The sequence below is a fragment of the Pseudonaja textilis genome, chromosome 6, assembly GCF_049901715.1.
Source record: "Pseudonaja textilis isolate UNSWEBS1 chromosome 6, rPseTex1.2, whole genome shotgun sequence".
Taxonomy (NCBI): Eukaryota; Metazoa; Chordata; class Lepidosauria; order Squamata; family Elapidae; genus Pseudonaja; species Pseudonaja textilis.
The window spans coordinates 2641185-2667519 of NC_141995.1; the positions used below are offsets into that span (position 1 = coordinate 2641185).

The 26335-nt window shown below is 45.2% G+C and overlaps 1 protein-coding gene across 1 annotated transcript in view; it reads right to left on the reverse strand.

Moving 5' to 3' along the window:
• SLC4A11 (solute carrier family 4 member 11) overlaps nucleotides 1-26335 on the reverse strand; it is a 125380-nt gene that overhangs the window by 75038 nt on the left and 24007 nt on the right. Inside the window, 2 exon segments of the mRNA XM_087935667.1 lie at nucleotides 5196-5348; nucleotides 20114-20164. Of these exon segments, the coding sequence (XP_087791793.1) occupies nucleotides 5196-5348; nucleotides 20114-20164 (204 nt within the window).

The following is a 26335-nucleotide window of genomic DNA, read 5'->3' on the forward strand; positions in this document are numbered from 1 at the left end:
TAAGTGAATCTGTGATTCCGGGAGCAACTCTACCTGCCCGCCTGCTTTGACTGATTTGGGGGTATAAGTTGCTCTTTCTTTTATTAAAAAAAAACCTCAATATTTACACACATGGCGCGTTGTGAGTTAATTTTGTGAGTTTGCTTGCTAGCAAATTTTATGGGACAGACTCAGGCGGCTGATGGCAGAAAGATAGATCTCTGACTGAATCTGTGATTCTGTGAGCCCAGCCAGTCACATGAACACCAAGCCACACCCACAAATTAGGCCACACCCACAGAACCGGTTGTTAAGAAATTTGAATCCCACCCCTTCCTTTGTGTGTTTGTGTGTGTGTTTGTGTATGTGTGTGTGTGTGTGAATGTGAGAGAGAGAGAAAGGGAGGGAGGGAGAGAGGTTAGATCAGATCTCTCTCTCTCTCCCACAAATGTCAGCAAGCCACTATCAGTCAAAATTCATATTAGTGGTCCCCGGGATTTAAAATTATGGGTTTGGTGGTCCCTGAGGTCCAAAAGGTTGGTGACCCCTGTTTTAAAGAGCTAGTGGGGGAGACTGTATGGGTACTCCTTGACTTACAAACCCGTTCACTTTAGTGACGGTTCAAAGTTACAACAGCCCTGAAACGAGTGACTTGTGACCGTTTTTCCACCCTTACGACCGTTGCAGTGTCCCCACCACGGTCATGTGATCAAAATTCAGGCACTTGGCAACCAACTTGTATTTACGACGGTGGCAGTGTCCTGGGGTCACGTGATCCCCTTTTTGCGACCTCCTGACCCACAAAAGTCCACGGGGAAGCCAGATTCACTTAACAACCAGCTTACTAACTTATCAACGGCAGTGACTGACTTAACAACTGTGGCAAGAAATGTGGGTGAAATGAGGCAAAACTGAAAGTCTCACTTAACAACTTAGATTTTGGACTGAACTGGGGTCAGAAGTCCAGGACAACCGGTACCTAGAGGTGGAGCTCTCTCCTCACAATCAGGAGGCTGTGAGTTCGATCCTAGGGAGAGGCTAATATTTGGAATAGGCTTTCCTGCTCCAGCAGGGGGTTGGACTAGTTGACCTCCAAGGTCCCTTCCAAATCTGTTATTCCATTCCATTCCGTATTTTCTATTCTGTTCTATTCTATTCCAATTCTATTCTCTCCTATTCTATTCTATTCCTATTTCAATTCCTATTCTATTCTATTCTATCCTATCCTATTATTCTATTCTATTCTATTCTATTCTATCCTGTTCTATCTATCCTATGCTATTCTATCCTATCCTGTCTATTCTATTCTATCTATTCTATTCTATTCTATTCTATTCTATTCTATTCTATTCTATTCTATTCTATTCCATTCCATTCTCCCATCCATTCACCATCTTTCTATTCTATTCTATTCTATTCTATTCTATTCTATTCTATTCTATTCTATTCTATTCTATTCATTCCATTCCACTCTATTCCATTCTATCCCATCCCATTCACCATCTATTTCTATTCTATTCTATTCTATTCCATTCCATTCCATTCCATTCCATTCCATTCCATTCCATTTGTTCCTATTTCTATTTCTATTTCTATTTCTATTTCTATTTCTATTTCTATTTCTATTCTATTCTATTCTATTCTATTCTATTCTATTCCATTCTATTCCATTCCATTCCATTCCATTCCATTCCATGCCATTCCATGCCATTCCATGCCATTCCATTCCATATTCTATGCTATGCCATCTATTCTACGTGACAGTACTCATAATGCTATTCTTCCCATTTCTAATTCCTACCTCTCTTTTCTCGTCTTTAACAAGGCAGAAGAGCGAAGGCTGCTCTTGATGTCCCCAGTTTAAGCTATTCCCTCTGTTATGCAAGGAGGGAGAAGTATCCGCATGAGAAATTCGGCCGCCTTCGCGCTGGGGACGGGGAAGATGCCGTGCCAGTCAACACAAAGCTTAGGCTCCAAACGTGACAACGGCGGGGAAGGGAGCAGGAGGAAGCCGCCAATAGTGGCCCAACTGGTTTTGGAAGTCCAGGAGTGTGAGAAAGCCGGGCTCTTGTTTCAACACACCTGAATACAACACAGCACTGAAATTCAGCCGGTTGTCTTGTCTAACCTGGTTAAAATTCTTATTTACCTACTTGTCCACAACGGCAAAAGCTCAGCACACAGAGGACGGCCCCGACAGCTGCAGCAGACTTACAACAGTTCATTCAGTGACCGTTCCAGGTTACGACAGCCACGGGGGGAACGACTCGTGAGCGTTTTTCACATTTACGACCGTTTGCGCCAACCCCGCTGGTCACGCGATTCATACTTACGGCGGCTGCCATGTCGTATGGTCAACTTTTGCAACCTTCTGGCAAGCCAATGTCAATATTCATGTACCAGTTGCAGCGATGCACTTAACAACGGTGGCAAGGAAGGTCGTAAAAAGGGGGCAAAGTTCACTCAGCAAATGTCTCGGTTGGCAATAGAAATTTTGGGTTCAATTGTGGCCACACGTTGCTTGGGCGGGGGGTTGGACTAGATGACCTACAAGGTCCCTTCCAACGCTGATTATCCGTTATCTACAGGACTATCCGTGTTATTATTATGGTTGGTTGCACAGCCAGCATAGATGTTTAGACTGGATTTTGCATTTTTTATCCATTTATCACGTTTTTTTCCCCAAGAACCTGCGTTAGGCAGTTGTGGATGTTTGATTTATATACAACCATAAAATCCAAGACAGTGACTGATCCAATAAAATCACAAGTACATTCCTCTGTAGGCCTATCCTACGAGCCAATTCTCAGACCGATCAAAATTCTGCAAACTTTCTCCTTTGAAGAGCGTAGAAAAGTTTATCAGAAAGAAAATCGTAACGTCTCCACCCTCATTATGTCTAGATGGGAAACCTGCTGGAGTGTTTCCAGACTTGTTCCAGTTCCCTGCAATAAATCTTGCTAAAGAAATCCCTGTCAGAATCCTACCTTGATGGAATTACCTTTGGGGTTTAGGCAACTGCCAAAAGGAAATAGCAGTAAAATGAGATTTATGAACCAGTAATCTGTCTTGGTTTACTTTTACCTGTTGTGAAGTCAAACGGCTTGAGGCACAGGGCAAATCTAACTGAATTTGACTATGAATTTGAACTGTGAGCTATGCCAACAGGCACCCACACATAACCAAGGACCATGAGACAAACCATGGCTTAATCTAAAATCACAGATTGGCTAATTTAGCATGATGATCTCTACCCCCTCTGGAAACAAGCCATTAGAAGTGAATATTTCGAGCTCAGGAGCGACCACAAAGAATAAACATCTAAGGAAGAAACAAACGGACCAGAACACATGCTCTATAGCAGGGGTCCCCAACCACCGGTCTAGGGACTGGTACCGTCCGTGGAACAATTTCTACCGGGCCGCGGTTTGCTGGGTGCCGCCATCTTGTTTTGATGAAAAAGTGCTTCCGGTGAGCTTTTCCAGGTAGAAAGCGGAGTTTGGGTCCTGAAGGAATCCTCGCGCCTTAGTTTCATCAAGAGGGGCGGCTTGAACAAAACTAAGGCGCGAGGATTCTTTCAGCCGCATGGCAAGCGCGAGCCGGCGACCGTCCCGAAGCTGTCGCCAGAAGCCCATCGACACAGGTACAAAGGAGGAGTTGAAGGTGGCAGGGAGAGCGGGGGCGGCTGGCTAGCCGGTCGCTCGCCTTGCCATGCGTGCTGATGCCGGTGCCGGGCGCGGATGATTTTGTGATGCCGGTACCGGGCGCGGCACAAAAAAGGTTGGGGACCACTGCTCTATAGCAGGCAGCCTTTATTCTTAACATTGGTACGCCACAGGGTTGAGTGTTGAGTCCCTTACTCTATACTCTTTATGGGCATGACTGCATTCCAACTCACACTAGTAATACTATGGCTAAATTTGCAGGTGATACAACAGTGGTAGGACTCCTCTCCAGGGGAGGGGATGAGTCTGCCTTCCGAGATGAGGTGGACCGACGGTTGCTTTCGTGGTGTGGAGACAATAACTTGGTCCTCAACACTAATAAGACCAAGGAGATGGTAGTGGACTATATAGAAGGAACAGGTCAGACATCCAGCCCTTGCTTATCAAGGGAGATCGAGGGGAGCCAGTGGCCAGTTTGAAGTTTCTGGGTGTTACCCTAAAAGAGGACCTGACCTGGGGGGGCTCACATTGCAGCCCTGGTCAAAAGGGCCCAGCAGAGATTAGACTACCTGAGGCTTCTCAGGAAACAACAACTGGATGGAAAACTGCTGGTGACCTTCTACCGCTGCACCATAGAGAGTATTTTAACTTACTGCACCTCTGTGTGGTTTGCCAATTGCATAGTGGCAGATATGACAATGCTCCAGAAGGTTTAATGTCATTGCCCAGAGGATCAATTGGTTGCCCTCTTTCCTCTTTGGAAGAGCTTTATAGCTCCTGCTGCCTTAAGAAAGTTCAAAACATCCTCAAAGATCCATCTCAACCTGGGAACCCTTTTTTTTTAACTATTACCATCTGGCAGACGGTTCAGGATAATAATAAAAACAGGGACAAATAGGCTGAAAAACAGCTTCTATCCCAGGGCAGGAGCTCTGTTGAATTCTGCTGTATAGTGCAATATTAATGCAATATCAGGAGTTTTCAATTCAATATATAGAGAATGTGAAGGATGTACGCTTGTGTTTTATTTTCATAGCTGAAATACGTACACTGGAGATGGCACTTAATTTCGTTGCACAAGGGGCAATGACAATCAAGTAAACTAAACCAAACAACACCCAGATAAGCAGAGTTTAACACCAGACAAACATTCAAGCAGTAAGCAACAGCATCATCAAGGAACTACGAAGAAGAAAACCACACTCCACCAGCACTGACAGGGCACTGTTTTCAAAGAAAACCGACAAGCTCAGAGATCACTAAGAGTCCCACAGTCTTTCTCCTCCCTTCTGCAAATCCCACTTCCCTTCTAACACTGATGATGTTACCTAGCTGGGTTATGAAACGTCTGCAAGAACACAACCAGGCTCTGATAGCACCGAGTCCTGCTCCTCCTTCACTCCGCAAACCCCACTCCCTTCCTGCACTGAGGGTATTGCCTAGTTGGGTCACGAAACGTCCGCAAGCGCAGAGAGCACCAAGGGGCCCACAGAACAAACCCTCACAGGCCCAGGGCAACCAGGTGAGGTTTCATGGGGGAAGCGTCCTTACCTGTAACGTTCTGCTGAACATCCAAGTTGACGTTCACGAAGAATCGGATGCTGTCCCCGGACACAATGGAGGAGTTGACCGTGTCGAAGAGTTCTTCCCCTCCGACTTCTTCTTTGTTGTCACAGCCGTCATCCGTATCGCACTTAAGGTAACCTGCCACACGAGAAGAGCCATGATTGACCATTTCCTGCTATCCTTATCAAGAAAGCAAAGCCAAGTCTCAATGGGATACATTGCTATAAGCCAAGAGTCTTCACATTTGGCTCCTTGAAGACCTGCGAACTTCAACTCCCAGAATTCCCCAGCAAGCACTCTGGGAGTTGAAGTCTTAAAGCGGTTAAGTTTGGAGATTCCCTCCTACATATTTAACAAAATGAAATTCAACGTAGAGAAAAGTAAAGTCCTACACTTAGGCAGGAAAAACCCAAAGGACCCATATAGACCGGGTGAAACCAGGCTCAATAGCAGGAACTGGGAGATGGATCTTGGAGTCTGAGTGGACAACCAGCGAAATAGGAGCCAGCCATGCGCAGCAGCAGCCAAAAAAGCCAATGCAATCCTAAGTTGTATTAACAGAGGGATACAATCCAGATCAAGGGAGGTACTAATACCGCGCTATAAAGCCTTAGTAAGGCCACACCTAGAGTACTGGATCCAGTTTTGGTCGCTACATTATAAAAAAGATGTTGAGACTCTAGAAAAAGTACAGAGAAGAGCAACCAGGATGATTAGGGGACTGGAGGCTAAAATATGCAATGAACTGTTGCAGGAACTGGGCCTGGCTAGTCTAAGGAAGAGAAGGACCAGAGGAGACAGGAGAGCAGGCTTCCAATATTTGAGGGGCTGCCCCAGAGAGAAGAAGGGGGGTCAAGCTATTCTCCAAGGCACCCAAAGGCCAGACAAGGAAGAATGGATGGAAACTGAACAAGGAGAGATTCAACCTGGAAATAAGGAGAAACTTTCTGACAATGAAAACAATTCACCGATGGAATAGAAGTTGCCTTCAAAAGTTGTGGGAGGCTTTCAAGGAGAGATTGGACTGTCATCTGTCAGAAATGGTGTAGGGTCTCCTGCTTGGGTGGAGGGTTGGACTAGATGACCTACAAGGTCCCTTCCAACTCTGGAATTATCTGTTATAAGAAAAGCCAATTTTTTCCCCTTATGCAGGTGATGCTCCTGTACGAAACATTTTCTGAGGAGGTCAGAGAAATGAGTAACTCATGGAAAGAGAGAGGTTAGGGGTTCCGAAAAGTGCTTTGATCCAGGGATTGTGCAGGTCACCTTTTGTTTTATGGTGAAACATGGTTTCAAGAACGGTAATCCCATTAAAAAAAATGCATCTTCTGAAAATTCTTCACGAAAGGCGAGTTGGGCTGAGAGAGGGGTACCGGCCCAAAACCACTCAGTTGGCTTTCATGACTAAGGTCTGGCTAGAACTCACCGCCTCCTATTTTCTACAAGGACCCCTGGACCCCTTCGCTGGGCTCAATAATATTCTTGCAATTGAAAATAACGTTGGCTAATCCTAAAGTGCTTTAGCTGGTTCTATCTTTCATGTCTCTTTCCTTTTATGTACACTGAGAGCATTTGCACCAAGAAAAATTCCTTGTGTGTCCAATCACACTTGGCCAATAAAAGAATTCTGTTCTGTTCTGAATTCTATTCTATTCTATTCTATTCTATTCTATTCTATTCTATTCTATTCTATTCTATTCTATTCTATTCTATTCCATTTTATTCTATTCTATTCTATTCTATTCTATATGCCATCCCATCCCATTTAAATTCTATTCCTATATCATTCTATTCTATTCTATTCTATTCTATTCTATTCTATTCTATTCTATTGTACCCTGTGACTATTCTTAAGTGCTGTACCTGATGATTCTTGAGGAATATATCTTTTCTTTTTACGTACACTGAGAGCATTTGCACCAAGACAAATTCCTTGTGTGTCCAATCACACTTGGCCAATAAAAAAATTCTATTCTATTCTATTCTCTATTCTATTCTCTATTTTCCATTTTATTCTATTCTATTCTGTATCCCATTCCATCCCATCCCATTTAAATTCTATTCCTACATCCTTCTATTCTATTCTATACTATTGTACCCTATGACTATTATTATCTTTTCTTTTTATGTACACCGAGAGCATTTGCACCAAGACAAATTCCTTGTGTGTCCAATCACACTTGGCCAATAAAAGAATTCTAATTCTAATGTTCTTTTAATCAAGAAAGGATACTATTTTCCAAAGCACCAGAAGGCAGGAGACGAAGCAACGGATGGAAACGGATCAAGCAACCTGGACTAAGGTGGAATTTCCTAACAGTGATGACAATCGACCAGTGGAACAGCCTGCCACCAGAAGTTGTGGGTGCTTCATCGCTGGGAGGCTTTCAAGAAGAGACCGGACAGTCACTTGTCTGAAATGATACAGGAGTCTCCTGCTTGGGCATGGGGTTGGACTAGAGGACCTCCAAGGTCCTTTCCAGCTCTGTCGTTCTGTTACTCTGGAGAGGAACACCTCAAGCAAATTTGCAAAGAGGTCATTCCTCTTAACTGAAGTTTTGCAAGCTCGATCATTGTCCCATCTTCAAAGAAAGCAAATCTAGCACCCCTCCGGATTATACATCCTGGAAGGGAATTCAGGCAGCCCTTGATTTATAACAGTTCATTTAGCAACCGTTCAAAGATACGGCACTGAAAAAAGTTACTTGTGACCATTTTTCACACTTAACGACTGTTGTAGCATCCCGGTGGTCATATGACTTATATTCAGACGCTTAGCAACCGACTCGTATTTACGACAGTCGCAGTGTCCTGGGGTCACGTGATCCCCTTTTGTGACCTTCTGACAGGGCAAAGTCCGTGAGGAGGCCAGATTCATTCACTTAACAATTGTGTGACTGCCGTGGTTCACTTAGCGATGGTCGTAAAACAGGGCAAAACTCACTTAAGAACTATCTCGCTTAGCAACAGAACTATTGGGCTCAATCGCAGTCGTTAAGTCGGTCTACAGTCGAAGGGAATAAACCCAAGGTGTGAGGACCCGGGGTTTGACACAAAAATAACGTCACAAAAGTAGAATAAATTCCCTTTAATGCCTCCAACCTGGGTCTCAATGTCCAATTATCCTTGGCTGGAGATCAAACTCTTCCAAAACCAGTCTACAAATGGAGTAAATGCAGTCCTAACCCAAAGTAAAGATAATTAGAAATTTAAAAAAACCAACACAAATCACACTGAAGTCATTAACACAGCCGGGCCAGGATGATAAATTGCAGACTTCCACAAGATAACACAGCAACCGCAGTTGGGAGGACGTTAAAACCCAGATAAGCCTTGACAAAGATAATGCACGCTTTGCATCCAGCAAGGAGCTGTGTGCAAACGCTCCATTTATACCCTGTTCTCCTAGCTGCAACCAATGAAAGGGATCAGGGCCCTTTTCTCCCCCCATAATCCACCTTGCTCCCTTCTCCGTTCTTCCCTGTGTGCCCTAGGATGAAGAGGGGGTGGGCCTGGGTCTTCTTCTGAATGCCCAGCCAGACTGGGCCCTTCCACTGGGCCCTTCCACCGGAGCCAGCTGCTCGGCCTTCCCTTCAGAATCAGATTCCAACAAGGGCATGACACAAGGTTTCTTTTGGGGGCTGGAAAAAAGAGGAAAATCAGAACGAATTGAAATGGAAAAATTTCTTAGGCGATGCTGGCTAGTTTGAGGAAAAAAATTTCCTTTTTGATTTTGGTGGAATTAAGAAAAAAAACGACAAGACTGCTTTGTGGGGGAAAAAAAATCTACATTACTAGTATATATTGTAGGTCATTTATTGTTCCCGTTGCCCTGTGCTTTTAATTGTGGTTGGCCGCCTGGATTCACTACAATAAGGAAGGGCAGTCGTATAAATGGGATAATAAAACCGATTTTTAAAAAAAATAAAATAAATGGAACCCTCTTGAGAGAAGGAAGGTTGTGTTTTGCGTAGGTTTGGAAGGACATTCAGGAAAACATTTTAAAGGGGTAGCAGTCCTGAGGCAGGGAGGGGGTGGAATTGGAAATCAATGATCATTTATCCCAGTGGTGGCTAACCTTTTTGGGCTCCTGGGCCCAAAATTGTGCATGTGTGCGTGTACGCTCTTGCTCGCGTGCCAGCATCCAGAAGGCAATGTGCACCCTCCACTGTCCCCTACGTAGGCGCATGCAATCCTCACCCACCGCCCTCTGTACGGTACCTCACAGCTGATTTTTGGCCGATTTTCGGCCTCCTCCCAGAGGCTTCAGGGAGGCTTCTGCAGGCTTTGCAGGTTGAAAACTAGGCCCATGTCGTCACTTCCAGTATTTCCAGAAAAATAGGAAGTGATGAAACAGGCCTAGTTTTTGACCTGCAAAGCCTGCAGAAGCCTTCCTCAAACCCTCCGGGAGGCCAAAAAAGGCTTCAAAGTGGCTGAAAATCAGGTGTGAGGCGCGCATATGCGCACTAAGGTAAATTTGCTTGCACCTCGCATGCTGGCACAAATGGCTCTGCGTGCCACCTGTAGCACACACGGCATAGGTGCGCCATCATGGATTTATCCCCTTCTGAGGAAAATTCTCATTTGTGGGTAATTGCACAAACTGTGAAGGTAATGCTCGAATTACTAAATAGGTGACACAAAAGTGTGAATTGCTCAACCCTACGAGAGGAACAAGCTTCAATTATACCACAGTTGCTTGTTATTTCTACATGTTTATAATTTTTTTTTTCGCACCCAGCAAACACAGACGTTCGTTTTCTGCTCAGCTGAAAATTTAGGGAGTCTGCCTTATGGGTGTATAGGTAGTCCTCAACTTGCAACCATGATTGAGCCCAACATTTCCGTGGCTCCGTTTTACGACTTTTCTTGCCACCATGGTTAAGTGAATCACGGCAGTTCTTCACTTAGCGATCCGGTTGTTAAGTGAATCTGGCTTCCCCCATTGATTTCTGCTTGTCAGAAGGTCGTAAAAGGGGATCGTGTGACCTCCCCCCGGGAGACTGCGACCATCGTGTGAGTCCATTGCCAAGCGTCAGAATTTGGATCAGACAAAATAAGATGAGCCACTGTCTGGCTAACAACCTATCTACAGGTAGTCCTCGACTTACAATGGTTGGATTCGTGACCTTCTGAAGTTACAATGGCCCTGAAAAGAGCAGCTTGCGACCATTTTTCACCCTTATGCCCATTCCTGCATCCCCATGATCACGTGATTTACATTCAACTGACTCGTAGTTACGACGGGGACAGTATTCCTGTGATCCCCTTTTGCGGCCTTCTGACGAGCAAAGTCAACGGGGAAGCCCGATTCGCTTAACGACCGTGTTAACTACCTTGACAACTGCAGTGTTTCACTTAACAGCAGTGTCAAAAAAAAAAAGGCCGTAAAACAGGGCTAAACTCACCTGGCAACTTTCTGACTCGGCAAGGGAGATTTGGGGCTGAATTGGGGTCGTAAGTCGAGGACGATGGGATTTGCGCTCCCCTTCCTGACTTCGATTCTGCACTGACAACAAAGAGTACTTAAAACATATTGGCCCCCGTCCAAAACCCTGAGTGACATATCCTACTCGGCACACAATGATCTGTGGGACGCGGCAGGAGGGCGAAAACAGAGTGTTTTTCGGCATCGGACGAAAGGGAAGATTCGTTTGTTCCAGGATTGGACAAAATGCCACCAGGGTGGGGCCGGTTGTGCAAGGAAGGTTGGTGACACAAAAGGGAGCACACACTTAACTCTTTCCGGGACAGTGGCTTGACTTCTAAAACTCTCCTCACAAGACGAACAGCCAGCCCTGGTTAAGGCACCGGCAAGAAAGTGGGAGACTGTGAATTCTAGTGCCGACTAACACAGGAAAGGTGGCCGGGTGACTTTGGGCCAAACACCAGGAGGTAGCGAGTTCTAGTCCTGCCTTAGGTGGGAAAGCTAGTTGGGGGTGTTTCGGTCAATCATCAGAGACAGTGAGTTCTACTCCTGCCACAGACAAAAACTCAACTAGGTGACTTTGGGCTAATCACCAGGAGACGGTGAGTTCTAGTCCTGCCCCAGGCATAAAAGTTGATTAGGTGACTTTGGTTCAATCACCAGGAGACGGTGAGTTCTAGTCCCACCGTAGATATGAGAGACGGCTGGGTGGCTTTGGGCCAGTCGTTCTTTCTCAGCCCAACACACCTCACAGGGTTGTTGTTTTGGGGAAATAGGAGGAGGATGGAGTATAGATAAACCTTGACTTACAAACAATTCATTTCGATCAAAGTTACAATGGCACTGAAAAAAAGTGACTTACAACCATTTTTCACACTTACGACTTTTAAAGCATCTCCATGATCATGGGATCAAAATTCAGACGCTTGGCAACTGACTCATACTTATGACGGTTGCAGTATCCCAGGGTTATGTGATTCCCTTTTGCCTGCTTCTGACGAGCAAAGTCGATGGGAAAGCCAGATTCATTTAACGACCGGGCTACTAACGTATCAACTGCAATGATTCACTTAACAACTGTGGCCAGAAAGGTCATGGAATGGGGCAAAACTCACTTAATAAATGTCTCACTTCACAACAGACTCCACTGTAGTTGAGAACTACCTGTATTATGCACGCTGACTGCCTTGTGTTACTTCTAAAGTAATAAAGTCTAATAAACACACACACACACACACACACACACACACACACACACACACAGGTTGACTAATTTGTTCCCCCCAGGTACAAAAACTTTTGAATAAAGTTTCCTTATCAGAAAACACAATTGGCAACTTTGATAGAGTAGAACAGAACAGAACAGAACAGAATATAGGTTAATATAGAAAGAGAAGAGAAGATAATAGAGGAATGGAATAGAATATTTTTTTTATTTATTGGAATTTGTCTTCAGTATATAAGATCTCATCATTCATAAAAGTGATAAGTCATGATCATACTCATCATAAAATGCATTCATCAAAAATATATCATAAGATACAACACTTAGTGATAGAATCAATATAAACCGCACTAGGAAATTAAATAAAACTATAGAAATTGTAAAGATACAAGCAACAAAGTCATAGCGATTTAGTAGAAAAGAAGATAAGAAAGATGAGAAGAAGAATATTAGTCTTACTAAATAGTTTCACAGTGTTTGTTGTTATTTCAATATCTAGTTTATACTATTGTGTAAAAGTAAAAAGTTGAGATGTGATGTTAATGCCTTATTTTACTGCACCAAAGTGAGTCAGAAATCAATGATTTTCTTTCACCCCCCTTGATTTCCACACTTTTCCCTTCCCTAATTTACTTCTGTATTTTCTTTGTACGCTATATTATAAACTAATAAAAAATTGTTTAAAAAGACAAAACAAAACTGCCAAAGGATCATCTTGCTAACATCCCATCGCATTCCACTTATACCTTACAAAACCAGTTGTGCTTTTCAGGTTCACTTAACACCAAGAATATTTTTAGCCATATCAGAAAAAAACACAAATCCAAATACACCCAAACAGAAAAATCATATTCATCGCGATGTTTTCTTTAAACTTATTTGGAAACGTGCAACCCAGTTGCAGGGGGCAAAAAAATATTGAAACCAAATCTATTCCTGTAATTAAAAGAACAACCCTGCAAGTTGTGAGCATGCTGCACCACAACAGCACATGGCTGTTCCATCTTGAATGTCACCACAAACCAAGCCCATCACAAACGCTGCTAATATGGGTGCTGCCAGCACCTTTTAATCGTCCCTTTTGGCTGTCCAACAAGCCATGAAAAATGAGCGGCTGATGAGAACGAGAAATTAACAACACTTCTTCTATTTCACAAACCATCCTTGGCAAAGCTGTGGCACAAAACATGTTTGCGACAAATGCATAACAAAACGACAGCGCCGGCCTGGCGACATTTTTAAAATGTTTATTTAAGCACTGAAAAGAAGAACCACCAATCCAAAAAAACAGGGGTGGGATTCTACCGGTTCAGACCGGTTCTATAGAACCGGTTGTTACGATTCCGCACAGCTCAGAGGACTGGCAAATCGCGCCCCTGGCTGGCCCCTCCCCTCCCGGCCCAGTCATTCCTTATCACGCATACGCAACATTGTGTGCATGCCTGACATTGCTGACTGCATTCTCTCCTGCCCTGTTGTGGTTAGCCGGCAGCAATGAGGAGGAGGTTCCCGAAGAGCCTGTGCTAAGGCTTTTCTGGTTGGACTAATTGGCTGCAAGCCATCTTTTATCTACGAAGAAGTTATTTGTAGATTAAAGCTGTGAAAGTGTGAGTTGCAAAGTTTGTCTGTGTTTGCTCCCTGGGGACCCGGTTGGGTCAGATCACGCCCGGTCACTCCATAAGGTATTTTTCCCCCTCCCGACGATCAGCTGTTCCGATGATCAGCTGTGCCAGGATCCCCCAGGAGGCAAAAAGGGGTGCCGGGGGGACAGGTGTGTGTGTGTGTGTGTGTGTGTGTGTGTGTGTTGCAACCCCTCTGAGCTTCATTTTTTTTGCCTTCCTGAGCCTCAGGAAAGCTTCCTAAGAGCAAAAACGCCCCCCAGGAAGCTTCCCTGAGGCCCAGGAGGCCAAAAAACGGGGTGCGCAAGGGGTGTGTGTGCAAAAATAGGAGCTATGCCCATCCAGTCACATGCCACGCCCACCTAGCCACGCCCACAGAACTGGTAGCCAAAATATTTGCATCCCACCCCGCCACAAACCTACCTGGGTTTTGTATCGCACAACCCGAAATGCCCCCATGTTGCTTCTTGAAAGCCCTGTGGTACAACCTCGACAGCTTTTGGCAGTTGTGTGGTGTGGGCGCTTCCTGGGATCGTACTGACTTACAACTGCAACGGAGGCTCAAATTTCGGCAGCTAAGCCGAAGAGTGGTTGGTTTTGCCTCGTTTTACGACCTTTTCTGTGGAGAAATGAACCTGGTTAAGGGGAAAGTGATTTTTGGCAAACGGCTGTTGCAGGTGTCGTTAAACGGACCTGGCTTTCCCAGTGGAGTTTTCTGGTCGGAAGGTCGCCAAAAAGGGATCATGCGGACTCCCGGGACACTGTGACCGTCGTAAATACGAGGCGGTGGCCAAGCGGCCGACTTTTGATCATGTGACCCTGAGGGACGCTGCAACGGTCTTCAGGGTGAAAAATGGACATAATGGTACCCATATTAAGTTAGGAAGAGTAATAGGAACAGGTAGTCCTCGACTTACAACGAAGCCCAACACTTCTGTTGCAAAATGAAACGTTTGTGAAGTGAGTTTTGCCCCATTTTGCGGCTTTTCTGGCCACGGTTGTTAAGGTGAATCACCTCGGTTAAGTTAGGAACCTAGTCGTTAAGTGAATCTGGCTTTCCCGTGCACTTTGCTTGTCAGAAGGTCGCAAAAGGGGATCACATGACCCCTGGGGACACATTGCGACCCTTGTAACTATGAGCCAGTGGCCAAGGGTCCGAATTTTGATCATGTGACCTTCTCTCTCTCCTCTCTCATCTACCTACCTACCTACCTCTATGTTATCTGTCAATCTATCTTTATCTGTCTATTATCTAGTTATCTATTTCTCTCTCTCATCTCTCCCTCTCTCTAAAGATAAAAACTCTACCTAGTTTTACTTATCTCCTTAATTATCCTTATCTCTATCATCTCCCTTTTATCATCTTTCTCTATCATCTCTAGTTTCTCTCTCATCTGTCGCTATAAGAGATATATAAATATATATAAACCATCTATCTAGTTTTATCTCCTTAGCTTTCAGCTCTATTATCTCCCTTATCTCCATCAGCTATATTATATCATCTACTTATTTCTCTCTCTTATTTCTATCTATATCATCTACTTATTCCTCCATCTCTCTCTCATTCTTTCTCTTATTCCTATCTAAAGTATAATCTAATTTCTTTTCTCTCTCTCTCTCATTCTCTCTTATTTCTATCTATATCATCTACTATATCATCATCTGCTATATCATCTATTTATTTCTCCCCCTCTTTCTCATTCTTTCTTATTCCTATCTAAAGTATATCATCTAATTTCTTTTTTCTCTCTCTCTCATTCTCTCTTATTTCTATCTATGCTATATCATCTACTTATTTCTCCCTCTCTCTTTCTCATTCTCTCTCTCTTATTTCTATCTATATCTACTTATTTCTCCCTCTCTCTCTCTTTCTCTCATTCTCTCTCTTATTCCTATCTAAAGTATAATCTAATTTCTTTTCTCTCTCTCATTCTCTCTTATTTCTATCTATGCTATATCATCTACTTATTTCTCCCTCTCTCTTTCTCATTCTCTCTCTCTTATTTCTATCTATATCTACTTATTTCTCCCTCTCTCTCTCTTTCTCTCATTCTCTCTCTTATTCCTATCTAAAGTATAATCTAATTTCTTTTCTCTCTCTCATTCTCTCTTATTTCTATCTATGCTATATCATCTACTTATTTCTCCCTCTCTCTTTCTCATTCTCTCTCTCTTATTTCTGTCTATACTATGTAATCTACTTATTTCTCTCTCACTCTCTTTTTCATTCTCTCTCTTTTACACCACTCATGGTGATTATGGGCTTTTTTTTTTTGCTTCTTCCCCATATATTCTTTTTGGCCAAACTCCAGCTTGCTAAAGACTTTTGGCCAAGCGGGAAAGTTTGCGAGCTCCTGGGTGACATTTTTAGCTGTTCTTAATCAAAATCCGAGCCCTTATATGGATGCTGAATCTCTTCTCCCCAAGGATCCGGATGCCAGCATTTTGGCTCTTGGAGGCTCAGAAGGACGAAAAAAAAAAGGGAGGAAAGTCATATTTGGTGTCCTGAAAATTTGCCGGCCCGTAGAGTACACACGACACAATTGGGCCGATTTGTTATTTGCAACGATTAAACGGAGAATGCGAGCAGGGACCGCTCCTGCCTTAATTAAGGACGTTTATTGATTTTTATTTTATTTTATTTTCAAGCTGGGCGGCCTTGCTCCTGGGGCTTTGCTAGTTAAAAAGATGGCAATGTTTATAGGCTCGCCGAACAGATCGGAGCTCCAAGCTCCCGATGAGTGATTGGAACCATTCTGAGTTTGCCATTTTGAATTCAGAAGGGTCAATTTGGAGGAGGCTGAACGTGATTTGACGGTTTCGAACACCGAACGCCAGTATGATGACAGGTGTTACGTTATAAGATGAGGAGAGAGTTACATTACAGGCCGCCTTCAGAATAACAGAATACAGGCAACTCCTCGACCTACGACTACAGCGGAGGCCAAAATTTCCACTGCTAAGTGAGACTGTCGTTAAGTGAATTTTGCCTCGTTTTATGACCCTTCCAGCCACGCTGTCAGGATTCCGGCGACTGCCCTAATTAAATCACGAGCCTCGGCCCAAGCTTCAAAATAATTCGAAAGATTTATTAGGAGCAACATGCCTGCACGAACCTGTATGAAGCCAACTCTGGAATACGTTAATTTACACTCACCTGTGACCCTGTTTCCCCCCACCCCCGTACGTGTCATAAATCAGATTCTCCATTGAAGTACCATCACAGGCTGAGTGTCATCAATCATGTTCTCCAATTAAGCATTTTCCCGGGCTTTAAACTGCCGCACCGCTCCCTCAGACTTCCTTTCCGCTCCCCTTGTTTACGGCAACTCGAAAACAGGCATAGGGATGCTTTACAAGTTGACACACCGCGGTTTAAGTGAATCCCTGGAACTGTTACGTTAGTAACACGGTTGTTCAGTGAAGCTGAAGCTTCCCCGCTGATTTTGCTTGTCAAAAAAGGGGCCCAGCGCCGGTTGTAAGTACGGACCGGTTGCCAAGCATCTCAACTTTGGTCACAGGATCAAAGGGACGCCGCAACGGTCATCAATGGAAAATGGGCTTTTGTAACATTGACGGTCACTAAATGAACTTGTTGCAAGTCAAAGACTGCCTGTACAATTTTGGACTCTGAACTGCTCCCAATGCAAAACATATTGCGTACTGTTACAAACGCAGGTTGTCCTTCACTTAACGACCACCGGCGAGTCCATAATTTCTGCTTGCAAAGCGAGACAATTGTTGAAGGGAGTTTTCCTCCATTTTACGACTTCTTCGCCGCCGTTGTTAAGTGAACTGCTGCAGGTGTAAAGCTAGTTATACAGTTGTTAAGGGAATCTGGATTCCCCAGCTACTTTGCTTGTCAGAAGGTCACAAAAGTGACCTCAGCACCCAGCCAGGGTCATAAGTCGGAATCCGTTGCCAAGCGTGTGAATTTTGATCGTGTGACCGCAGAGATGCTGCAACGGTCGTTAAGTGTGAAAAACGGTCATGTCACGTTTTTTCAGTGCCGCTGTAACTTTGAACAGTCGTTAAATGAATTGTTGTAAATCCAGCACTACTTGCATTTTCTGTCTTAACCAAGTGAGGGCGAACCTTTTTGTTGTGGTGTGCCAAAAGCACACACACACACACACGCGGGCCAGCACCCACAATGCAATGTGCCCCACCTGCGCACGTATGCGCAACCCCGCGACTCTTACTTGCGCTGCGCATGCGCGCGCTTCCCGGCTGATTTTCAGCTGTTTGAGGCCTTTTTCACCCGCCCGAGGGTTCGAGGGAAGCCTCTGCAGCCTTGGGAGGCTGAAAAATGGGCCCATTTTGGCACTTCCGGTTTCAGCTCTTCTGGTATTTCCGGAAGCCCTGTTTTTCGGCCTCCAAAGGCTGCAGAGGCTCCCCTCGAGCCCCCGGGAAGGCGAAAAAGGCCTCAAACGGCCCCAAAATCAGCTGGGAGGCGTGCGCATGCCCAGTGTAGGTGAGTTTGGCTGGGGCTCGCGTGCCCAAATGACTCAGCGTGCTACCTTTGGCACGCGTGCCATAGGTTGACCATCACGGCCTTAACCTGTTGGCAAAATTTGGGACGTATTTGTGAAGAAGGAGGATTAACGCTGCTTTCCAAAATACAACTTTCTCTGTCGTCTGTCTCCATTTTTAGCCCAGGTGGGTCAAGGGACGTGCAAAAATGTACACGGTGAACATTTGGTATTGTTCTAGAGTAACGTATTGTATTACTTTACTCAACCCAACACAGACTAGCGTATATATATTTTTTTGAGGGTGGGGGGAAGATATGTGGGATTATTTCCTGTTCTCGATGCCAGCTCCTCTTAGATTTCTCTAACTCCAACCCCTTACAGGGTATGAAAATGTAAGGTTGAAATAGATTACAAGGTTCATCAGTTCTGTGCAATTATTAAACCATCCTTGAGAGGTGATTTTTCTGGCCTCTCCTTAAAAACCTCCAGAGTTGGAGAACCTACAGTCTACGTAGGATGCCTTTTCTGAGGGGGAAAAAAAAAGTGTTTTTCCTAATATTTAAGTGAAATCTAGACAGCTACGAATCGTATCTGTTCTAGCTTCTGTAATCAAAAGAAAAAGTTCTTGATCGCCCACCATGTAGCAGATAGATAACAGATAATCAGAGTTGGAAGGGATCTTGTAGGTCATCTAGTCCAACCCCCTGCCCAAGCTGGAGACCCTACACCATTTCTGACCAATGGCAGTCCAATCTCTTCTTGAAAGTCTCAAGGGATGGCGCTCCCACAACTGTCGAGGGCAAATTTTGTTCCACGGGTTGATCTCACTGTCAAAATACGTAACTATGGCTGTGAAAGTTGGACCATATAAGGAAGGCTGAGCGCCAAAGAACGGAGAGGCCTTTGAACTCTGGTGCTGAAGAAGACTCTTGCAAATCCCTTGGGCTGCAAGGCCATCCAACCGGTCAGTCCTAGAGGAGGAGATCAACCCCGGCTGCTCTTGAGAAGGCCAGATCCTGAAGAGGAAACTCAAAGACTTTGGCCACCTCATGAGAAGGAAGGAAGGACTCCCTGGAGAAGCGCCGAATGCTGGGAACGAGGGAGCGCAGAAGAGGACGGCAGAGAAGGAGGAAGCTGGATGGAGTCCCTGAAGCAGTCATCGTGAGCTTAAATGGACTCCAGAAGAGGGTAGAGAAGGCCTGGAGGAACACTGTCCCTGGGGTCGTGATGGGTCGGACACGACTTCGCAACTAACAACAACAATTCATGTCATGAGACTACGAAATGGATGCACAAGAAATTGGTAAACCAACCGACACGCTGCTTGTACATTTATGAAAGAAAGCTGGATGTTTTTATGTTTTGTTTGTCTTTAAAAACCAATAAAATTGTTTCCAAAAAAAAAACACCAATTCATGTCTCACCTCCGTGGCCTTTTTAGGAAACTGTTCCACTTCCCTATAGATCTTACAGCAAAACTAAAGCTGATATAACTTGCATCTGTGTGTTTTCTAACCCTGTCTTGTCCAACTTCAATGTAGTTCCGTTGTATATGTACATCTTCCGGAGCTGTATTTCATGGTTATTATCTGACATAATGTTATTTATATAAACAAAAATGTACATGGGCAACTCTAATTTGGTTTGAATTACAGCAGAGGGTGAGGGAGGGAAGAGAGGAAGGGGAGAGAAAAGGATGGAGAGAAGGAAGGGAGGGAGGAGAGAGGGAAGGAAGGAGAGAGGGAGGAGGAAGAAGGAAGGGCATGGAATGGGAGGCAGGAAGGAAGGAAGGAGGGAGGGAGCCAGTGAAAGAGAAAAGGGAGGAAAGGAAGAAAGGGACAGAGGGGGAAGGAAGGAAGGAGTGAGGAACAGAAAAAAGGAAGGAAGGAAGGCAGGAGAGGGAGTGGGAAGAAGGAAGGAGGGAGGGAGAGAGAAAAGGAAGGAACGGAGAGATGGGGAAGGAAGGAGGGCAGGAAGAAGAGGAAATGGAAGGAAGGAGGGAGGGAGGGAGAAAAGGAAAAAAATGGAGGGTGGTAAGGATGAGGAAGGAAGGAAGGAAAGAAGGAAGGAAGGAAGGAAGGAAGGAAGGAAGGAAGGAAGGAAGGAAGGAAGGAAGGAAGGAAGGAAGGAATAGAAGGAAGGCAATGAATGCTTACCTGTTTCTTCAAAGAAGTACCCATTTCTGGACATCGCTGCTGGTGGACTTTCTAGGAAGGAAAAAAAATAGAGAAACCTAAGTAAGATGGTAGCTCAAACGGTCCACTTCTGTTTTCAAAAAAGCAAGCATTCGTTCAAAAGTAAAATTAGCCTTTTCATTTACACGATTGCCTCTTTTTCTCCATGCCAAGGAGCTGTGCATAACCCTATTTTGATGTGCCCTCCCCAAAAGGGATGGCTCCTTGTTTTCCGCCCAGTTCTACTCCATCGCTGTCCCCACCTACACCACAAGAATACAGATGTTCGCCTCTGTCAGCGGTCACCAGCCTGTCAGCCGATAGCCTGGGTCAGTCCACCCGTTTTAGTCCCTTCACTTAAGCCTTTTTTTTTTTTGTAATAAATCAGGATGGGGAAACATGGCACCCCAGATGATTAATCTCCCAGAATCCCCCACTTCCGAACACAACAGCTGCTGGACCCAGCCTTCACAGACCTTGTCTGTCCATCTTGACTCTACATCAAGAATCTGACCGTCTCAGGCTAAAACATTTGCAGGACTCGCTTAACCACTGTTAGCCACCACTCAACAGCTGTGGCTAGGAAGGTTGTCAAATGAGGCATACCTCATTTAACAACTGCCTCACTTAACCACATAAATTTTGGAATCAAGGGGAGTTGTAAGCTGAAGTCTACCTATATTAGCAAATAACGGGCCAGCGTTCAGTCTTAATCAGCAAGTCTACCAGAAATAAATATATATACTTTAACTGTAAGCAAGTAAATTCATTTCATATTCATGCATAATGTTTATCATTTTCTCTAAATATACAAAAAAAACACCTTTTTTCTCCCCAAATCTCATCTCCATAAACAAATCTTTAAAGCTTCATCGTTCAAAGTTAATCAGAAAAAAACAAACCATTAAGAGCTACCAGAAACAACCTATTAAAATCTAATTCCATCAAATAATACCCCACAAATTAATTTCTTATCACCGTCTTTTCATCTCCTCTCAGAAAAAACTCTTTCACAAGCATAACACTTTCCTTCCATTTTAATATTGTGGCTTATTACTTTTCTCTCAATATACAACAACAAAAAATTATCTTTTTAACCCATATCTTATCTACAAACAAATCTTTAAAGCCTCATCAGTCAGCCCTGGGTTTGTTTTGTTTTTAAAAAGAACATTAAAGGCTGCTAGCAAAAAAAAACAAAACCCAAAAAATAAACCATCATGTACATTGAATTGAGTTCTTAAGTTTTGATTTCTTAAGACTGTTTGTTTGTTTGTTTCTAAATTAAATCTCATGCGAGATATTTTGCTCCAAACACTGATCAGTTCCAGCATTCATGTATGGGTTTAGTCACCACCTCATATGAACCCATCATATGCACTAAATTTCCCATAAATTCCTAAACAATCTGGAAAAGCATTGGTAAAAATTCCCTTTGCAATTTTAAGTGAAGAATAGGCTACTTCAAGGAGTCTTTGGTGCTCTTCCAGTTTGCTGGTTTTCTTGCAGACATTTCATCACCAAACTAGGTAACGTCATCAGTGCTACTTATGTTACCGGTTACTGTACTGTTACTACATCCCAACAGTACTGTTACCTAGTTTGGTGATGAAACGTCTGCAAGAAAAATACCAAGCTCAGAGAGCATAAAGTCCCTATTCTCCTCCTCCTCCTCCTCCTCCCCAGAACTGATGCTGTTACCTAGTTTGGTAATTAAATGTCTGCAAGACAACCACCAAGCTCAGAGAGTACTAATTACCCTACAGTTCTCCTCCTCCTCCTCTTTCTCTCCACAAATCTCACTCCCTTCTAGCACTGAGGATGTTACCTAGTTAGGTAATGAGACGTCTGCAAGAAAACCACCCACCTCAGAGAGCACCAAGGACCCTATAGTCCTCCTCCTCCTCCTCCTCCTCCTCTCCACAAACCCCACTCCCTTCTAGCACTGAGGATGTTACCTAGTTAGGTAATGAGACGTCTGCAAGAAAACCACCCACCTCAGAGAGCACCAAGGACCCTATAGTCCTCCTCTTCCTCCTCCTCCTCCTCCTCCTCTCTCCCAAACCCCACTCCCTTCTAGCACTGAGGATGTTACCTAGTTAGGTAATGAGACGTCTGCAAGAAAACCACCCACCTCAGAGAGCACCAAGGACCCTATAGTTCCTCCTCCTCCTCCTCCTCCTCCTCTCCGCAAACCCCACTCCCTTCTAGCACTGAGGATGTTACCTAGTTGGGTCATGAAACGTCTGCAAGAAAACCACCCAGCTCCAACCAACCAACCAATCATGGTTTTGGAGCCACCTAATTGATTCCAAAAATGCAGCGCCTTTAAAAAGAAAACTCCCCCCCCCCCCATAGCCCCTCCAATCATCCCACCCATCACCCATCGAGTGCTGCCCCCACAGCACCATTGCTTCTATCCACCACCCAATTTTGAGGGGGGGGGCTATTTGTCCCATGCGGGGGACGATGGACCTTTGGCGGTGGACAATGGAGAGAGGAAGTCCAGCAGAGGAGGAAAACTGGCTTGGAATTGGCTGAAGAGGGTGGCGGGGGGGCACATCGAAGTGGCTCAGTGCCTACATGCCCTAGTGCAGTGGTCGCCAACCAGTGGGCCGGGGACCCCTGGTGGTCCGCAGAGAAAATTTGGGTGGTCCGCAGAGAAATGTCCCCCCCAAAGCAATTAATCCAGGCTGCGCGGGAACGCAAGGCTGCGCCGCCCACAAGGTCCTCAGGAACACAAGGCTTATGTCACTTGCATTGCAAACAACACGAGGTAGTGAGGGGAGGGGGGAAGGGCAGGGGGGGTGACTTGTCCCACACACCTGGTCTGGCCACCGGGCTGCTTCTTTCCGCTTCTTTCTTCCTTCTGCTTTTGGCTGCACAGAAGGAAAGCAGCCAAAATCTTTCTTCCTCTTCCCCCAAACTCCGCCTGAAATGAGTCTTTGGGACCCTGCAAGGCCTCCTGCTCCAAGAGGCTGCACCGCTGGCAAAGACTCATTTCTGGCGGAGTTTGGGGGAGAGAAAGAAAGACTTCTGCGGCTTCTGCTATTTTCCTTGCATGAAGCCAAAAGTCTCTCCCTTTCTCTCTCTCTTTCCCCCTGAGAACGGAGCTGGAGACGGTCTCCTGCGATCCCAAATAAAGAACAATTGATTGGTAGGAAAACGGGGTGAGGGATTTTCCTGCAGACTTTTGGAGGGATTTTCCCAGGGTCTCTGGTCCGCGGGATTTAAAATTGTGAGTTTGGTGGTTCCTGACATCCAAAAGGTTGGCGATCCTTGGACTAGAGACCCTTGAAAAAAAGTCATGTCACCATTTTTCACACTTAACGACCGTTGCAGCATCCCCATGGTCACGTGATCAAAACTCAAGGACGCTTGCCCACCGGTGGTGCCCCTGACCACCAGGGAAGAAAGACCCCTGAAAGCTTGGCCACTTGACTCATATTTATGACGATGGGGGTCATGTAATCCCATTTTACAACCTTCGGACGAGCGAAATCAACAGGGGAAGCCAGGCTGACTTCACAACCAGGTGTCTAACTTCAAAATGGCGGCGATTCTCTTAACAACCTTGGCAAGAACGGTCCTAAAAATGGAGACCCAAGCCCACTTTCACCAATGCCTCACTCAGCAACGGAAATTTTGGGGCTCAGATGAGGCCATAGGTTGGAGACTAGCTGCCTCCTTTCCGCAGACGGAGTTTGCGTGCATCGCATGAATTTCGCAGCGCGATATTATCCCGTACACCCCATTATATTTCTCCTTGCAAATTACCGAGAGGGACCAACAATAAGAAAAATAGCCTGCTCTAAATAAATCTTTTCAACCGCCGTTGAAAATAAAAAAAAGCCAAGGAATGCCCAAATAAGAGTCAGTGTTTGCTTCACTGATTTACACAAAGGCTTTTGATTGTGTCGGCCACATCATGCTGTGGAAAGTGGCCCGAAAAATGAAACACCCAGCACATCTCTTTGTATCCCGATGAGAAAAATTATGTGCAGGTCAGGAAGTCGCAGCGTGGACGGAACATGGAGAAATAGGTTGGGGCCAGGTTGGCAAAGGAATTACAGAATTGCAGAGCGAGCAGAATCGGAAGGCACCTTGGAGGTCATCTAATCCAACCCCCCTTGCTCAAACTGGAAATTCTATAGTGTTTTCAGACAAATGACTGTCCAATCTCTTGATCGCCACACTATAAAAAAGAGGTTGAGACTCTGGAAAAAATGCAGAGAAGAGCAACCAGGATGATTAGGGGACTGGAGGCTAAAACATACGACGAACGGTTGCAGGAACTGGGCCTGGCTAGTCCAGGGAAGAGAAGGACCAGGGGAGGCAGGATAGCGGTCTTCCAATATTTGAGGGGCTGCCACAGAGAGGAGGAAGGGGGTCAAGTTATTTTCTAAAATGCCTGTAAGCCAGACAAGGAAGAATGGATGGAAACTGAACAAGGAGAGATTCAACCTGGAAATAAAGAGAAACTTTCTGACAGTGAGAATAATCAGCCAATGGAACAAAAGTTGCCCTTGGAAGTTGTAGTTGCCTGAATCCCTAAAACTTTAAAGATGAATATTAATCACCACTGGTCCGAAGACGTGCATCCATAAAGACATGCACCCACAAAGCAAAGAACAATTTCAGAAGTCACCTAATTGCAAAGACAATGGAGAACTATTAAAAGTTGGAAGGGACCTTGGAGGTCTTCTAGCCCAACCCCCTGCTCAGGAAGAAAACCCCTATATCATTCCAGACCAATGGCTGTCCAATGTCTTGTTAAAAGCCTCCAGTGATGGATTCCCCCACAACTTCTGGTGGCAAGCAGTTCCACTGGTCAACTGTCCTCACTGTTGGGAAATCCTTCCTTAGCTCCAGGTTGCTTCTCTCCTTAATGCGTTGCCATCCGTTGCTTCTCGTCCTCGCAGAATAAAATGGATTATTTTTACCCGTTTTCCAGAAAGAAAGGGAATGATCGGTTAATCCAAAGCTTCACAGCTTATTATTTTGAATAGCACGTTTTTGCATCACGCACTGTTTTTGAACATCATCGTTGTTTGACGGGGGGGGGCAGAGGGTGTCTTGGTTATTCCCACCCCACCCAAAGGATAGACGGCTGGGCTTGCTTCTTAGATCCTTGAGAGGCTGAAGACACAAACCCACCCACAACACACACACACGCACACACGCACAGCAGAAATGGGGTGATGATCCTTTTCAGAGGAGGAGGGAAGAGAGCAAGCAAGGCTGGCTGGCTGCCTTGGCAGGGCTGATCCTTTGAAGGCAAACATCCACCCACGCGCCAGGGAGGGGGGAGATCGGCGGAGTCTGGAGTCCTGCCCCCCCCCCCTTCCACTAATCCCCAATTTCTAGGTTGCAAATGTCATTTCCAGCAAGCCGACTGCAAACCGGGAATCTGCTCGGCTCCGGCCGTGCTGGAGGAGAGAGGAAAAAGCACGTCGGAAATAGAATGAGAGAGTTGGAAAAGAGACCTTAGAGGCCTTCTAGTCCAACCCCCTACATTCCCTTTCAGACGAACGGTTTTGTCCCAATCTTTTCTCGAAGGGGCGGGGGGGCTCCCAACCAGCTTTAACAAGCCAACACTGCCAAGCGAATCCACCAGGTTTCGCAAGGCGGGAAAGCTGTCCACGGAGAAGTGGGTTTCGTGGGCGACCCTCAGATGCCCAGATCAGCCAGGCGGTGTGTGGGTGTGTACTGTTGTGTTGTGTTTGTGGGTTTCTGCTCCTCTCAGCTCCCCTGGGAATAGCCTTCCCATACAGGTGGCCCCCTCCCCACTTCCAAGGGCCAAACGTCTTCCCTCTAACCCACCCACTCACCCCAATTCCAGGGTTGTTGGATTTTATTTTTATTTTTTTATTTTATTTTTGCAGCAACCGGTCGCCAGGATTTTTGCACAAAGCAACACGGGAGCCAGGTGCATGTCGGGATTTAGGATCCTAGTCAGGATCGCGTAAACAGGAAAAAAGGGGTCATCTCTTTCTTTCTTTCTTTTTTTTTTTCTGATTTTTCAAAGAGAGCAGATGAGAGAGAAAGAAAAAAAAACCCAAAAATACAGACCTTGCTTTTTTCACGGCTCTGCTGGAAAGAAGGTGGTTTCCTTCCAGCAATCGTGGTCAGCGGAAATCCTAGTCTAATTCCCCCCATGTGATCTTCCCACATCCCCGTTTTGCAGCCTTACAGGAAGTCCTC